The sequence below is a fragment of the Telopea speciosissima genome, chromosome 7 (assembly GCF_018873765.1).
Source record: "Telopea speciosissima isolate NSW1024214 ecotype Mountain lineage chromosome 7, Tspe_v1, whole genome shotgun sequence".
Taxonomy (NCBI): Eukaryota; Viridiplantae; Streptophyta; class Magnoliopsida; order Proteales; family Proteaceae; genus Telopea; species Telopea speciosissima.
Genome location: NC_057922.1, coordinates 24,834,667 through 24,852,846, shown reverse-complemented (window position 1 = coordinate 24,852,846; position 18,180 = coordinate 24,834,667). Strand labels below are relative to the sequence as shown.

General features: G+C 38.4%; 1 protein-coding gene, 1 non-coding gene and 1 pseudogene across 3 annotated transcripts in view; all 3 read right to left on the bottom strand.

Moving 5' to 3' along the window:
- Positions 1-5,129: 5,129 nt before the first annotated feature.
- On the bottom strand, positions 5,130-5,202 carry TRNAK-UUU. Its single transcript has one exon. It is a non-coding gene; the product is annotated as a tRNA-Lys (tRNA).
- A 1,439-nt stretch (positions 5,203-6,641) lies between these two features.
- Positions 6,642-13,886, bottom strand: LOC122669404 (annotated as a pseudogene).
- A 1,879-nt stretch (positions 13,887-15,765) lies between these two features.
- The window catches only part of LOC122669403 (putative methyltransferase At1g22800, mitochondrial), a 42,027-nt gene continuing 39,612 nt past the window's right edge, over positions 15,766-18,180 (bottom strand). For both annotated transcript variants that reach the window (XM_043866167.1, XM_043866166.1), the window contains one exon: positions 15,766-16,103. In XM_043866167.1, coding sequence (XP_043722102.1) covers positions 15,990-16,103 — 114 coding nt within the window. In that variant the 3' untranslated portion in view covers positions 15,766-15,989. The remainder of the gene's footprint in view (positions 16,104-18,180) is intronic.

Below are 18,180 nucleotides of genomic sequence, written 5' to 3'. Positions count from 1 at the left end.
GCCATAGTATATTGCAAGGGTTTGAAACATGGAAATAGCCTTTCCAAAAGCCAAGGTAAGGTTGCATAGATTTGCCCTCTGAGACCTTATAGTAAAGGGAGTCTAGAACTCCCTGTGGGTTGTGGGGTTTACAAAGAAATTTTTGTAATCATTATCTAACATGATTGTGTAAATTAAGGAAAAAGGAATGCTACTTGGTCGCATAGCTCCTACGTCTAGACACAGGAGCGTGTGAGAGTATTCCCCCTGAAATAAAAAATCGCATCTATGTTGATGATTTGTGTGCGTTCTCATTGTTCCCCGTGTTAGGGGTGTCAATTTGTTAGTTTGGACAGGTTTCAGTTTGGTTTCACCCGTTTTGGTGTGACAATGAGTGAGTCCAAAACATGATCCAATAAGGGGGCATGGTTTGGGTTCGTGTTTCGTAACGGTTTCTCTTGTCAGTTTACTATCGGTTTGGGTTTGCCATGTAAATATATTCAAAAAAAAAAAATGAAAAAAGTATGTTTGTTTATGAAATTCAGGTTGGTATTGGTTTCTTATCGTGTTATATCGGTTTCAGGTTTTTAAGTTCGTTGTGGTGTCTTATCAGTTTCAGTAGTCTGATTTGGTTTCAATGTCACAAAACCCAATTTGGAACATGATCCAATAAGATCATATTGGTTTCAGTTTGGTTTCTTTTCAGTCGGTTTGGTTCGGTTTTTTGCTGATACAGGAAAAGTTTGAGAACCCTACCCCATGTTCCTTTAGGCGCTACAAGACCTGACTGGATCTCTTGCCCATTGTTATGTAATTTTTATTTTACTCTTTAAATCCAAGGGATTTTTTTTTTTTTTTTTTTGGGTTAATTCCAAATGCCCCTGAAAATGGTCAAACGTATGGTTGTCTCCCTGAACTTTCACTAATGCAATGTATCCCCTGCCTTTCAAACTAAGTACCAATATAGTCCCTCCCGTTAGTCTGAGACGTTAAGTGATAACGTAATCTAGTTTTTGAAAACTTATGGATCATTCTGCTCTTTGATAGAATAGAATAACAAAAATACCCTTGTTTGAAAAAAAAACAAAAAAAAAAGGGAATATGAATTTTTGAATCTGAAATGAATGTCTACAAAGAAATTTGCAGAATCGGAAAATTTGAAGAGTGAGAGACAGGTATCACCTTGAATTAAACCTGCAACTCATCCAAACCCAAACCCAAACCATTTCACTGCGTTGTTCATCTCTGCCGTTGCTCCTCCGACGGTGACTTCCGTTCATCTCCGCAATTCCCCAAATAGTTCAAGCCTCAGAAACCCTATCAAGCCATTCATCTTCCTTCCTTCAAATTCCCCTATCTTTGCGTTCGAGCTTGAGGAAGAAGGAGCTGCCAAAGAAGTGAAGAAGAAGCAGCCATGGCTTGAACTATAAATTAAAATTAGAATCTCAGTTTAAATTCTTTGTTCCTCATTAATTTTTTTCTAGGGAAACTCAGATGAAATAAGTGTTGGGTTTTTGAGAAGATTTGTGATATCAATTACAGCTATTTAGAGTTATTAATGGATTTTAATTTCTTTCTCTTTTTTACTTGTGGGTTTTGTTTTCTTTGCAACCACCGTCTTTAATGAGAGATGATGGCTAAATGAGCAGACAGGTGGTAACTTGTAAGAGGAGGGAAATGAATCGGTGCTGAGCTTCAACCCTTTTCAACTTTACAAGGATCATTAACCCCTCCTTGCCTTGGCTTCTCCTTTGAGGCTCTTAACATTTTGTACAATTTCCCAGCCGTAAATTTACCTGTTTGTTGTCTCCTTTCTGTTGCCATAACATCAGATGATGGTCATCTCTTCTATGGAGCTATTCTCTCGTTCGCGTTGAGGACAGATGAGGCCACCCCCTTGCCATTGTCGGAAAAACACTGGTGGTGTGGTCTGCACGTTTGGGGTTTTGAAACGGAAAGGAGAACGAAATCTCTGTTTTCTTGCTTTTTTGAGTTTCTGCTCTGCAGCTTTGGGTTTAGAAACCCAACTGCATGGTGTCAAACCACACACAAGGTTGAGAGAGAGAGAGAGAGAGAGAGAGAGCAAAACTTGAGGAAGTTTAGAGATAGGGTTTCAATGGTGTTCCGGAAGATTGGTGGAAAAAGAGAGCGAGGGATGAAGAAGGTAGGTGAAAGTGAATTGGGTTAGGTTTGGGTTTGGATTTGGATGAGTTGCAGGTGTTTTTTTAGGTAAGGTCATTTTGGTTGTTTTACCCTATCCAGGGGTAGAATGGTCCATCAAAGTTCAAAAATTGGGATCGGTTATGTTATAACGTCTAACGGCAGGGATTATATTGATACTTAGTTTGGAAAGCAGGGGGGTACGTATTAGTGAAAATTCGGAGGGGCAATCGTACGTTTGGCCATTTTCAAGGGGCATTAGAAATTAATCCTTTTTTTTTTTAAATCAAATCCAAGGGGTTTAGATGCAAAGTAAAATGAAATTTAATAACGAAATATAAAATGATTTGGAGTTAGTGATGTAATAATGTGAAGTAATGATTACAAAAGTTTCTCTATTAGATGAAAATTTTCACTTCTCTTTCCTTCCCTTGCAACCAAGTGTGCCTTAAAACATAAATAAAATAGATATTTTTCAACTCAAACCAACCATTATTATGCGGATAAAGTTCCTCACCATCATTGAAAAGCGTTAGCTACATAATTCCATAACAATGAGTTTCCCCACTCCATGGTCATTCTTTGCCCATGGCCATCAATACTGTAGATGATCGAGGGGAAGGGTATTTTTAAATTCGTCAACAGGGGGTGGGAGTTGATTGATGAGACGTGAGTCCCATCTTATGGTCACATCATCAGTGGACAATGGATTCTTCCCATCTCATTGGTGGAAAACTTTTGTTTATATTATTTGTAAGAAAATGCTGGACACGCCGCCAAGGTACCCAACATGTGTCATCCTCTTTCCTTCCTCTTTGGAAGCAACCCCCTTGCCTCCCATGTCTAGCCTTGTAATTAGTGCATGCCGCTAATTTACCAAAAGCTGGCGGCATGCCCAACCCTCTCCCATTATTTATATTCTTGTACCTTGTTTAATTCTTCCCTTATAAAGACATACATACCTAGTAAATATTTATTATTTTGTATTTAATCCCTAAATGAATGGAAGATACATAGTTTTACCAGAAGTTATAAAGAAACCCACTACTGTAATCTCATAATTATTACCCTCATACCCAACTAAATGCTTTTTGGATTATCCACCCACAGCAAAAGCTGGAACAACAAAAAATGGAAAATTACGGTACGAGTTTTAAATGGTGCAAAACTTTGAATGGTATGATAAAAAATAAAAAAAAAAGGGGACCAAAAAAATGGTAGTATACTCATATAAAGCGATGAACTATTGCATGAATACCTACATCTAATAATCTAATGTTCAAAACAAACTATAACATCCAACATTAATGTATATTATATTCTACAACCCATTATAAGTTTCAATAATAATAATAATAATAATATAAAAGGATAAAAATAAACATGAAATGAAGGATGAAAGAGTTGTAGTTTTGCATAAGAACTTTTTAAGTATAAGCAATTGATTCTATATGGTTATATTTATATTAGGACACATGTCATATGAAAGTACGAGTCTTACGCTCTCTTATTTGCATATACTTTATACACGTGAATTGCTTTAGGAATTTGTTTTTTTGTTTTTAATTTTTTCTATGTTATTTTTCTTCTTAATGGAAATTTTATTAAAACAATGCTATTACAATTTTAGTCCATTTAGAATTGGGCACCTCACTTAGGATTCTCCAGAATTGGCAAGAAGTTCATTTTGAATTGAAAACCTCACTTCTTGATGAAAGCATATTTCGCTGAGCTCTTACGTAGGATACATGTATTTATATAGTTTCAAACGAATGTGAACATGTTTAATATGCGGAAGACAAAAGTACATATATAATAACAACAACAACAAACTCAACCTTATCCCAACTTAATGGGGTCAGCTAACATGGATCCAAAAAAAGATAGATAGTAAGAGAAAAGAGGCACAACCCAACACATTGGAAAAAAATCAGCTAAATGGGGTCAGCAACATGGATCCTTACAAGACCTAGACTATGCATGTCCTTCTTCACCACTTCTCCAATCGGCTCTGCCCTTATTTGTAATTTAAAACTTTATTTTCACCTTTTTGACCCTTCGAACATTTTTTAAAGACCTAGACTATGCACCATCCGAAAAAGATAGGTAGTAAGAGAAAAGAGGCACAACCCTATACATTGGAAGAAACTAAGCTAAAAGACCTAGACTATGCATGTCCTTCCTCACCATTTTTCCAATTGCTTATTTGTAATTTGAAATTCTATTTTTACCTTTTTGATCCCTCAAACACAAAAGACCTATGAACTAAGGGTGTCAATTTGGTACCGAAACTATGTATCGATATCAAAATTGTCAGTGTAAAATCGTATTAAATCGTACCATTGCAAAAAAATACTATACGATATGATCAAACGGTATTGACCATGATATGGTATGGTATCGGTATTCGATACAATACCATCGATATGTACCAAAATTGTACCGTTTTTAAGGGTATAATTGTAAACTTAAATAAATGAAAGTTGAAATGATAGTTCGAGTGTTCAACACGCAATACCAATTCATGGTGTAAAGGCAGGCGACCCATTGTGCAGATCGAGAAATTATATCCGGCCTTTATTATATTTATACGCAACCAACTTATTAAGACTGAAGACTGAAGATGTTTTCTCACTTTTCTGTCAGACGCTTTGTGTCACTATCACATGTCATTAAATACCTATGCATTCAACCCTCAGACTTCACCTTGTTTTTTGGTATAACAAATAATAATTCAACTCTCAGACTTCACACACCACAAACAGCAAGACCGTAATCCATACCGTTTTCCATATCGAATCCATACCGCTTTCCATACCGTACCAAAACCGATTTCGATACGATATCGGTATTGAAAATGATATTCTTAAACGGTACGGTACGGTACCAATTTGACAAGCCTTGCCACCGTCCGATTACTCCTCCTCATATGGGCATCCGTAGGCAGATTTTTGTGCAAAAGGTACCATCGATTACAAAACTATAAAATGCGCCGTCTGTGGGAATCGAACCCACGACCACATGGTTAAAAGCCATGCGCTCTACCAGCTGAGCTAAGACGGCTATATATAATGTATAATGTTTTAAAGTTTAATCATGGTTAGAGAGTTTTTTCCAGTTGACATTGGATCAAATTCCATTTATAGATCCCAATTTTAGAGATTGAACTCAAACATAGATCAGCTTAATCGGATGGTGCATAGTCTGGGTCTTTTGAAAATGTTTGAAAGGTTAAAAAGGTGAAAATAGAGTTTCAAAATACAAATAAGGGAAAGAAAACGTTGACTGTCGTGTGCGGTGCACGACTTCTGCGCTTAGATATAGGGTCGTGCGAAATGTCTGCCACTTCCTCAGACATTTCCACATTTCCATGGGAGCGTAATGGTCATTTCGTACTGTCCTGTGTCTAGGCACAGGAGCCATGTGCCACACACGACCAGGTAACAGTCTCTTCCCCTTATTTCATATTTAAGTTTAAGGAAAAGGTTTGCTGAGCCCCAGAATAGAATAGAATCCCTCACACCTCCCACGCTAGCATCATACTGACCTAATCAAAGTGAAAATCTCCTACCATGATTAGGATTTTATATGTATGAAAGATTACAAATGAATTATAGAAAAAGGCTGTGCACACTGCTGGTGTACCATAAGCTTGTGATCATGTCTATCTTTTCTTCTCCTCTTTAATCATCCCTTGTCCCTCTTGTATGATACTCCATCCCGTGCCCACATTGGTGCCATCACTAGTTTTACCACACATGGGCAATATGCCTATCCTTCTCCCATGGATTATATAAAATTGTCAAAGGTGAAAAGACAAAACAAACTGATTATATAATATGGGCAGATGTTCTCTGTGCCGCAGCGCAGCCTGCGCCCAGACACATGGGCCTGCTATTCAGGGGGTAGGGTCGTTATTTTGCCCAACCCCATGTGTCCGAGCGTAGCCTGCACCCCTGGCACAGAGAACATTTGGCCATATAATATTGTACAACTTTTTAATTAAGAAGACAAAACAAATTAATTATAAAATGAGAGAGGATTAAGCATGCCGCTAGCTTTCGGTGACCTATCGGCATACACCAATCACAGGGTTGGACACAAGAGGGCAAGGGGGAGGAGAGAGGATGACACATGCTAGGCATCTTGGCAGCATGCCCAACCTTTTCCCTTATAAAATATGAGAAAAAGAATATTGCTTGATCACGTGGCTCTCGCGCCCAAACACAGGAGCGCGGGAAATTACCACCTCACCCCTTTTGAAATAAAAAATCCAATTTGTATTGATGATGCTCCTATGCATGGTCTCATTGGCTCCTACGCTAGTGCAGGGGCTACACGACCAAGCAACGATCTCTTGTCCATAAAATATATATTAGATAATTATTTTTTTTAATAATCGTCTTGGATTAAAAGAAAAAGGACATACATGATCATACTTGACAACATAACTAATAGTTTTCTTGTATGAGCTGACATAAACAACCCAACAGTAATTTTGAACCCAATTCTACTCGGTTGGAAACTACTCTTTTGGCTGGAGAACCTCACTAATTAATCTATCAAAATTATTATAAGAAGATCATCCTTGTTTGGTAACTTCATCTGCTTTCACCTTCCATTCCAAAGCCTTACTTCTCATCTTCCTCCCCTTCTCTCCTTCCATCAATTCTTTAACAAGAGTTTCAATCTCATCACTCTTTACATCACTATCAATCTCCATACCTATCTCCCAAATACTACAAGCATATCTACAATTTGTTGGTTGCTCTGCAAAGGGAGGCCAACATAAAATTGGTACTCCACCACTTATACTTTCCACAATAGAATTCCATCCACAATGTGTAAGAAACCCTCCTATAGAAGAGTGCAAGAGCACTTCTTGTTGTGGGCACCAACTTGCTATAAAGCTTCTATCTTTGATCTCTTCTAAGAACTCTTTCTGCAAGATTGCAGACTCACCCATTACTAAATCAGGTCTAATGGCCCATAAGAAATGATGGTTGCTATTTGCTAAGCCCCACGAAAACTCTCTCAAATTTTGCTCAGTCATAACAGCAATACTTCCAAGATTCACATAAAGAACAGAGTTTTCCTCCATTTTATCTAACCATTTGAGGCATTCCTTGTCTTCTTTCCAAAGGCTTGTTGATGGCATAGATTTTGATAATTCACTCTCTGGTATCTGGTTACTAAGCATTATTAGTGGGCCAATGGTATAAATGGAAGGAAACTAGCAAGCAATTGCACCCAAAACCTCATGTTCTAACTCATCAAATGTGTTAAATATGATTGTAGAAGGCTTCAACCAATTCTGAATTTCCTCAATGAAGAAGTTTAGCATTTTGTCATTGGGATCAGTTGTTCTTAAGAAAGTGGGTAAGTCTTTGAGCCTGAAATCTTTCATGCCCGGTATCCAATCAATGGTAGTGTCTAGGTATCCATTGCTAATGTCATTCTCATCTGCAAACAAACACAAACACATTAGGATTATTTTATATGGGGAAAAGATCCAAACCCCTTTTGCATGCCCCCACTCATTTTACTGTAGCACCCCCTTTGAAATCCCCAAAACACCCCTTATGTTAAGGGGTTTTTCATAATTACTCCTTCTAACGCCCGAAACTGCACACAAGCGTCGGAGGGAACCCTCCCCCATTTTAGGGAGAAAGTTCTCTGTCCGGGAGTGTGGCCTTTGCCAGCACTCCATTGAGTCTATCTCTCTCCTCCCCATTTGAAAAGACACCTTTGCCCCCTTGTTTTGAGGAGGAGAGAGATAGACACATGGGAGTGCTGGCGTAGGCGACACTCCCGGACAGAAAACTACTTCCCCCCATTTTATTATGATGAAAGAACATTTAGAGCAGAAATTAAAGCAAAGTATATAATTCTGATGATCTACATGGCAATACTAGTTTTTCAGGTTTGCTTGGAAAGGATGGATTCATCTTTCTAGCTAGAAAGCCAAAAAGCTCAAAAATTTTATCATATGAGAAAATTAAAGATACCTTTCAATGGAGCAATGCCTCTTTTGATAATCTCAGGGAAATGGAGAAATCCCATAAAGCCACAAGCAGAAGCAGGACAGAACTCAACTGCTGGGATACCAAGTTCTTTGGCAGCTTTTAAACCACAACTCATCATTACATCATAGACAACACAAGAGACTCGAGGTAGATCGGTGGAAGAATTGAGCTTTCTTAAGAGATCAAGGAGAGGGGCTAAGCAGTTCTTCTTAACAGAGTTGCAGAGTGATGGAACATCCTGTGTAGCATCAAGGTTGGACAGTGATAATCCATCCGGTAACCTTTCGAACCGGAAATCAGTCGTAAAGCCCTCGATTATTGCATCAGGGCCGCCATCTTTCGACTGAATTAAGCGTCTCTGATTGAACTCAGTGTTGACAAAGGTGATATGAAAGCCCCTTGAGTGTAGAAGCTTTGCCAATTGCATAGTAGGGTTTACTTGGCCTTGTGATGGGAATGGAATGCAAACTGCATGAGGCTTCTCAACAACCATGTTTGATAATTTCTAGCTGCTTACCAAAGAAGATGGATTAATGAGAGGCTTATATGGAGTTAGCCAAGGGGGCTAGCAGATCCCTTACCTAGATGTTAAGAAGTCAATAAGAGAAGTAGGGGGGGGGGGACCCCACCCGAGCAGTGTGTTCGGGCAGGGGGTAGGGTGGTCATTTTCACCCCTTATTAAATGTAATGGAGAAAATGAAGGGGCAGAAAGATCCCATAAGGTGCTAGCTTACGATACCCAGTCTTTTCTCATATATGAGTCTCTTTATAATCAATCAGGACTGTTGGATTGGGTTTGCCTAAAATATCTTTCCATTAATCTTGATTCATTTCCATATAGTGTCATTGAGAAGGAACCTATATTGTTCAGAACAGAGCCATAAAAAGGAACAATTAGGCCAAACAAAGAACACTTTTCCACTGATTTATTTTAAGTCATGTCAAACAAAGAACAGGTGAGAATCTCCATTCTTTGTAAAGAAGCTTCTATATCATTTTGGCCTCACCAGGAGGGATCCAGATCTACTTCGGCGCAGCTACCCATCCAGCCTATGTTGTGTCGACACAAGGCCATGCGTAATGACTGCCTTACCCCTGTTTGGGCAAGGCACTCGAATAGGGATAAGGTGGTCATTGCGTACGGCCCTGTATCTGCACAGACAGGACGGGACAACACGCCATAGAGGATCTGTTTCCCACTAGGGAGTAGGGAGGGACCCTCTAAAATTATTAGGGCTTATTTTTTGGTAAACAATTATTAGGGCTATCTCTATACGCATTTATATCGGTTGGTTCCTTCTAACATCTAACAAACATTTGAAACTTTTGAGTTGAAATTCAACATGATATATTAATTTCGTGTACGATCATTCTGCCTCCACATTACAAGGCTTTCATGACACCAACAAAAGTGTTTTTTTTTTTTTTTTATGAGAAAAAAAATATATTAAAAGTTAAGTCAAAATACAAGGAGAGATTACACGACGTTCATATACTACCTTGAGAGCTAGAGAATATAACATAGAGGAAAGAGTAGTACCATCTGAGTATTTGAACACAGAAGTGGTGAAATTTACAGAAAGAAAGGTCCGCAAACTCTAAGCATAAAGGAAGTATGGGTTGGAAATCATTGTCTAGTCACGTGGCTCTTGTACCAACGTGGGGCCCAATGAGAGTGTTGATCAACCAGATTATTAAAAAAAAAAAAAAACTAGTTAGGAAATGGGTTAATAGAGATCTTTGTAGTCACATGGCTCTTGTACCAACGTGGGGATCAATGAGAGTGTGTGCAAAGGCATCAACGTGTTGTGAAGGTCCTCATGTATGGAAGAGGGGGACCTGAATTTGGATCCTCTCCAATGAGCATCCCATTCAATGAGTGCCCAATGAGACATTCGACGACTGGATTGTGCCGCACAAATCCCGACAACTCTCCACTCAATGGAGAGGATCCCAATTAAGGGGACCCACTTGTTACCAAGTTGAATTGGTTTCTGTAACCAACTCAACTTTGGTTGCTGACTTTGTTCTAGGGATATAAACTGATCGAATTCGGTCAAATAGTAGCATTATCATATTCGTATCCGTTTATATTCAAACGGATTCGAATAATATCTTATTAGTTTTCGGACGGATTCAGATAGTTTTCGGATAGTGATTTTTGGAATACGGATTCTACTAAATGGATATGAACACGGATCGAATTCGAATTTTCGACTATCCATTGACATCTTTATCGTATTGTAAGAGGGTTAGGGTTGAGAGTTGAGAGTTTAGCAACTACCATTTCTTTTACTCTCCTTAGTCAGTTAGTCTTTGATTGCCTTATTTTTTTACTTTTGATTTTATCTTGTATTTATTTTAATAAATATGTGATTCCATATATCACAATGCATAAAATAATATATATAAATCAATAGAAAATCTAGAAAAAGAATTACATTATCTTAACTTATAAATTACAAAAATAAGAAAATAAAATCCAATTAGGTAACTTAAAATTGGATAGACGGACACAACGATATATTTTAGACATTTTATTACTATAGGATTGCTAAACGAATTGGATAATAATCGATCAGATAGGGGGATTATCATATTCGTATCCGATTAGTTTTCGGATGGATTCGAATTCTCCTAACAAATACGAATGCAAAATCAAATACGGATTTTTGAATATCCGTTGACATCCTTACTTTGTTCTCAAATCACGGACTTGAGTTCTTTAATAACTTCATTATTATATAAATATATGAGTTATGGTGAGGGAGAAGATGTCTGATCCGTTTCTAAGTTTGTGAGACGAAGAATTCTGTTGTGCAATCTCTTTTTTGGCTTTGTCTTTTTCTTGAGGGTGAAAGAGAAGAGGAAAGAGGTAAGAGAAAGTGCTCTCTCTAGTTAGTTGCGACGTGACGGCGTTTTCTCTATCAAGGGAAGAAGGGAGGTATTTTGGCTTTTTACTATTTTATCATAGTGGGTTTGAGATGAGAATACTATGATCTTCTTAATCTACCTTTTTTTGGTGAGTTGCTTTGTAATCTAAGAAGAGTTTGTTCTAGATGTTTTTGTAGCCTTTAGTATTGTAATCTCATTATTTATCATAGTGGAAGTTTTACCTAGACAAGGTCCTGTGGTTTTTTCTTCTTTTCCTTGAGAGAGTCTTCCACGTTAAAATTAGCGTGTGTTTTTGTAGTTTGAATTGATTTGTTTCAGTGTGTTTTTACTAGGGATGTAAACGGAATAGATTCGGCTCGGATACGAATCGGGCGTGATCGGATCCGGATATTTCTTGGTTGAATACGGATACCTCTAAATGGATTCGGATTCGAATTCGGACCTAATTCAGATTTTTGACTATCCGTTTACATCTTTGCCTTGTGTAACCCCGACCTTCCTCCCCCTAGCGGATACAATTCACTCTCAATCCATATCTCTTAGAACATGATTCTACTTTTCTCTATATTCTAGAACTTGATGAATCTTCAAAAACTCTCAAGATCATTATTTATTTAATTTTTTATTATTAAGTATTCAGATTTTTTTTCTAGGCGGATTTTTATCGGAGTAATTGGATTTTTTTTTCGAATATCTTTAAACGAATAAGGATGTCCCTAAGCGGGTACAGATGCGGATCGGATTCAAATTTTTTGTTATCTATTTACATCCCTAATTTTTACTTTTTAAATATTCGATTATCGTTGTGGATCTCCGTTAACTTACGCACACATGTGTTAAAGGATTATTTTTCTCAACAAGTGGTATCATAGCAAGGTTCTTGAATCGTGTGCTTAAGATTGAGGAAAACACTATAACACAAATGATCACCTTGAATGGAAACAACTGAATGATTTGAAAAAAGTAAAGATGGAAGTTTTGCTATATGGTAAGGATCTGTACACATTCGTAGAAGCCGATATAATGAGGTCTGAAAAGATGATTGATGTATGGAAGATCATGGTTCAAAAAACCATTGGGTTGATCTGTTAGATTAATACATCAATATTTTCTTTAATTTGCCTTTTTCTTCCTGGTATTAGAGTCACGATCATGATTCTTGGGCCACCCTGAGCTTGTTTAGTCGTCTTTCTCATGGATGACCAAACAAAAATTTTTAAATCCTTCCCCTCATTTTTCCCTTCACACAAATATTCTAGTTGAACTCTACCTCAACCGAAAACTGGAATCCTCCCCTTTTCCGCCTCTTCGCCATTGGAGCTCCAATAGAAAAAGAAAGGGTAAATTACACGTCATCCCTTGGTTTTCAAACGAAACTCAGATCACCCCCTGGTTTTTGAAAAAACTCAAATCACCCCCTCTACAGTAACGGTGTTAGTCTGCTATTAGTTATTGATGTGAAAAGACTATATTACCCTTGTACTAAAACATTAGAATTAAATTTACAATACCCTTCCTTCATCTTCAACATTGGTCAAGGATAGTTTAGAGATTTAAATTTATTTAACTGACTGACATCATCACTTAACAGCATAAAACTAACGGTAGGGACTAATTTGTCATATTGGGGTCTAAACCAGGGGATGATTTGAGTTTTCTCAAAAATCAGGGAGTGATTTAAGTTTCGTTTGAAAACCGGGGGGTGACATATAATTTACCCAAAAAGAAAAACACTACCACCCAACTACCGAATTTGGCTCCCGTCCTGCTGTGGCGCGGGAGCTGGAGTGTCCAGCCCAACAAAACCACCCAAAAACAGGGGGTGGGGTGGTCATTTCACATGGCCCACATGGGCCCACATGTGAAATGACCACCCTACCCCTGATTTTGCTGTGGTTTTGCTGGGCTGGACGCTCCAGCTCCTGCCACTGCAGGACAGGAGCCTTTACGCCAACTACCACCCTTTCCAAAAGCTACGTAATCTTTCTCCTGAGCTCCAATAATTCAGTCACGAATCTAGAAAAAGCAGAAGCGCTTAAACTGGAAAAAACAAGCCACCTTCCCCCAACCCACCACTAAAAACCGCACAATCCAAACTTCCACAAGAAACAGAGAACTCTGCAGTCCAAGGTTTCTATTCCTGAAATCCAAATCGCTGTAAGGAACTAAAGCTAAGAAGTAAACTTCAAAGCACAAAGTGGAAGAGAGGAGAGAGATTGAGAGAAAGAAATCCAACAAAGAAAGAAAAAGCAAAAAAACAGAGAGAGAAACCAATCCCTTTCTTTTCTTCTCTGTATTTCTACAAAGCACCGAAATCAAGGAATTGTTTTGGAGCCTTTAGCATCCGCAGAAAAGTCGCTGCTGTTGCTGTTCATGGCATCAAGAGAACTTGATAGAGATGAGAGAGAGAGAGAGAGAGAGAGAGAGAGAAGCATTGGTTTTAGCTTTTCAACTCTGGCCTTTTTTTTTTTTTTTTGGTTTCTAGTTTTCTTGAGAGCAGTCAAACATAGAAGCAGAGCAAAAATGTCGATGATTCCAAGCATTCAGTGGTGGACGAAGCAACATTTTCAATCCATTCCACAAATGTGAATGTTTTTCAGGTTGCTTGAAAAGGAAGGATTCATCTTTTCTAACTAAAAAAGCTCAAAAATTTTATCATATAAGCAAATTAAACATACCTTTCAATGGTGCAATGCCTCTTTTGATAAGCTCAGGGAAATGGAGATATCCCATGAAGGCACAAACTGCAGCAGGCCAGAACTCAACTGCTAGGATATCAAGTTCTTTAGAAGCTTGTAAACCACAACTCATCATTGCAACATAGACAACACAAGAGATTTGAGGTAGATCAGAGGAGGAACTGAGCTTCTTTAGGAGATCAATGAGAGGTACCAAGCAATTGTTCTGGACAGAGTTGCAGAGTGATGGAACATCCTGTGTAGCATCAAGGTTGGACAGTGGTAATCCATCCGGTAACTTTTCGAACCGGAAATCAGTCGTCAAGCCCTCGATTATTGCATCGAAGCCGCCATTTTTCGGCTGAATTAAGCGTCTCTGATTGAACTCAGTATTGACAAAGGTGATATGAAAGCCCCTTGAGTGTAGAAGCTTTGCCAATTGCATTATGGGGTTGACATAGCCTTGAGATGGGAATGGAATGCTAAGTACAAGAGGTTTCTCAACTACCACATTTGATAATTTCTTGCAGCTTACCAAAGATGAAATGAGAGGCTTATATGGAGCTAGCAGATCAGATCCCTTAGCTATATCTTAAGACGATAATGATATGAGATCAAACATATACCAAATGTCATATATATAAGTCTCTTTATCATCATAAAGCCCCTCCTTACTCCTTAGTGGTTCAATTGGTCGGTTCGGGCCAGTTTTGGTCCGGGTTGAATCGATTTGGATGAATCAAAAAACAAACCAGTAAGGAAAGATTCGGTTTTAGTTCGGTTTTGTTTTGGGTTCTGCAATCGGTTTCAGTTCGGTTTGTTCTGCATTCCAAAAACAAACCAATTTTTTTTGGAGTAATTCTGTATCATCAAATGTTGTATGATAAACTTGGAACTGTTTCTACTTTCTACTGTTACAGAAAAACAGAAACATGTATGAACTGCATCTTCAAAGAAGTATATCTTCTTGTGATAGGGGTGGAGGAGGGGGTGGTGGTGGTGGTGGCAATCTTCACAGAAGTATATCAAAAGCCAAAGGGATCTTACAAGTACTGAAATAGGTCATGGCAAAAGGATTCCAGGATGTAAAAGTGTGCGTTAATAGCAGGGTACCCAAGATGGCTGGCCTTCAGAATTATTCAGTATTTTGTCGTCTGTCTCATCAGTAATGACTTGCCTTAAAGTTTGTTTAACTTATAAGAATATGTAATTTCAGTAGCTAGTAGGTTAGCGGTTATGTAACTGCAATTTTATCTTATTAATTGTAGGGAGAAAGAAAGCTACCTGGGCATGTGCGGTGCGCTGCCCCTGTGCCCAGACACAGGGACTCGCAAAATGACCGTCACACTCCCATGAAAATGCAGAAATTCTTGGGAGCATGACGGTCATTTCACACACCCCTGTGTCTGAGTGCAGGAGCAACACACCCAGATAGCGTTCTCTTTCCAGCTACATGAATTGTGTCACAACCATTTCTATATCACAGCTCTTTTATCTCTTCTTTTTTTAAGTGGTGTATTCACAGCCTATTTTCTCACTTATTCATGGTCCAATAGATCCTTCTTCAGTCACAAAATTGACGAGCAATTAGCATTGTAAACTTCTCTGACTCATTCTTTGAAGGCTACGTTTGCCATTAGAGGAAGGCAATGTCTGTGAATAATGTCGTAAGGATACTTAGCCTAAAACACAATTGAAATGCTTTTTAGGCACTCTAGTGCTCGTGGCCATAGATGTCTTGACACACACAAGTGATGTAAATATCAAGGCAAAGTGTAGCATGAAATCCTTTAGAAATAACGTTTCAGTTAGGACCTGCGGTTGACTGAAGATCTTTTCTGAACCAGTTTAATGAGAAAAACTACGTTCTGAGAAGAAGAAAAAAAAGTTATTCCTAAACATCCAACTATTTGGCAGTTATCTGTGCAGGGCATGTTTTTAGTAATAAAAGATCATAACCTGCTGCTTGAATCCACAGGCACAATACATCTTCCACCCCCCCCCCCCCTAAAAAAAAACATGAAAACGACACTCGAATCAGAGACATCTTATGGGATAAGTATCGCTACAAAACATGAGATTAAATCATATATCCAATTTGTCTACAGCAAGGACCAAGGGCCACATAATGGCGCTAAGAATGGATTGTTTATTCGAGATTGCCAAGTGAAAGAATACAAAGAGATCTTCTTCCCATGCTCTCTTATATATAAAAAGTTACAAATTGAAAAGGAAGAATGAGAAGATGGACTTAGGTTGGAGTAGCAAATTGCTTCTGGATGTCCTTAAATGAAATGTTGGCAGAGCCCCTCTTTTTAGCCTTCTGCTGTGACGGGTGTTCCCTCCAGCCGGTCATGTAGATCACCTACAATTCAGAGACACTGCATCAGTGAAAGATGACAGCCACAACAACAGCTTAAATAGGCACAATCATACACCATGAAAGTGCAGTTGGGGCCTCACCACTTTTTTTGGCCAAACATATCATCATATTCTCTATGCATTATTAACAGTCTGATATGTTGGTTACATAGCGCAACCATTGTGACATGATGGCCACAACATGATGGAAATAGTTCAAAAGTTATATTCAGCTAATACAAAATGAAATGTGGCTTCTTCAGTCATGACTATGAATGCAATAGGCCCAGCTGAAACAAGTACTCTTGAACTTTGATTCAGTCCAACCAGCCGTTGGTCACCAGATGCAATAGCCAAATAGAGTAAAGACTTTTACCTTAGGCTCCATTGGGTTGCAAGGGGAAATGAAAATTAAAAAGAAAGTAGAAATTTTGTAATCATGATGGTGTAAATAATGTATTATCTTTCCAAAAATGGAAAATTAAACTCTGCAGATGTGTTCTTATTTTCCTACTCAATTCCAAAGAATTTGGTTGAAAAGTGAAGTAAAATTAAATTACTAGATTTAGAAAGTCTCCGAGTCAGTTACACAATCATTAAGGCTCCGTTCATTTCCAGGGGGGAAAGTGTGAAAGGAAAATCTGCAGGTCAGGTTAGTACCAAAAAAATACTATTTTACTTTTCCTTTTACATGGTTTTTACCTGGAAACACACAGAGCCTAATTAAGGGGAAAATATGGAGGAAAGTGTTTGAGCTTTATTCAAGATAGCAAGGTTATTAACAGGCACAGGAACCACAAACTCTGTTTGGAAATATTAGTCATTGTCACATATGCATGACACAAACTGACAAACGAACTAGGATATGATGCAATACCCTATGATGGTAAAGAATTGTAACCCGTTAGGACTCAATATTATTGTCCATGGATTTTCTTAGCACAATGGTGCTCATCTCTTTTTTCATTTTTCCACATATGACCACTCATTTCCTTTAATTTCAAGATGATTTTCATATAAAAATAAAAATAAAATATTATTACAACTGTAAATCTGAGTGTTGATGTATACATTAACGCTGTCCTTCCCTAACAGTTCGAGCTTTTAGGTAAAACGGTAACGAACATGATATCAGAGCAGAAAGGTCAAGAGTTTTCCTGACATTTCTTCTCCCTCAGTGCCATGTGAGCTTCACGTGCAAGGACTATGGGATCTTGGCCTGCACGTGCAGGGGAGTGATGATGTATACATTGACATTGCCCTTCCCTAACAATTCGAGCTTTTAGGTGAAACGGTAGTGAACACTGAGATTAATAAACCTTTTCTACATAGTTGTCATGTGTGGAGACCTTATATTATGACTATGTTTTTGGTGATTACTAATTTGTGTTTGTTGATGGAAAACCTAAGTTTGAATTGTCAATTGATATCCTCTCAAGCATCAAGAAGTTGCATGGAAGGCAAGCCCAAACAAGTAGATGAAGTCGTCAAGCAAACTTCACAAGTTGGAAGATCGAGATTGAGCTTGGATGACATTGGGAAGGCAACTGGAAGACTCAAGCTTTACTTCAGTAAGACCAAATTAATGAACGATTGAAGCACTACAATTGAAGATCAAGCTTTCAGAACCACTTCATGGAGATCAAGCGCCTCAAAGCTAAAGTGGCTAAGACATCTCCAAGGATGTTCATCATTGGCATTGAAGACTTAGGTATTAGTTTCTAACTAGTAAATGTTTTAACTTTTCTAAGTTGTAATTGATTCTCATATCTCTTAGACCCATAGGACTTTGCCTATTAAGTCCCCCAAACATGACTTAAATGGTTTAACCTTAGTTGGGGGACTTTGCCTATGACCATAAGGGAACAATTTGGACTTAAATTGGTATATAAGGCTAGGCATGATGACTAACACATTGTGGAGGTCATAATAGGTCTCTGGCCCAAAAAAAGGCCAGCCAGACGAAGTCCGGTTAGCTTGAAGCTGGACGAAGTTGCCCAAGAGCATCTTAAAATGGACTGATATGCAGCTTGTGGCTGGATGGAGCCCAGACTGTGTCTGGATGATGTCCCATTAGACTG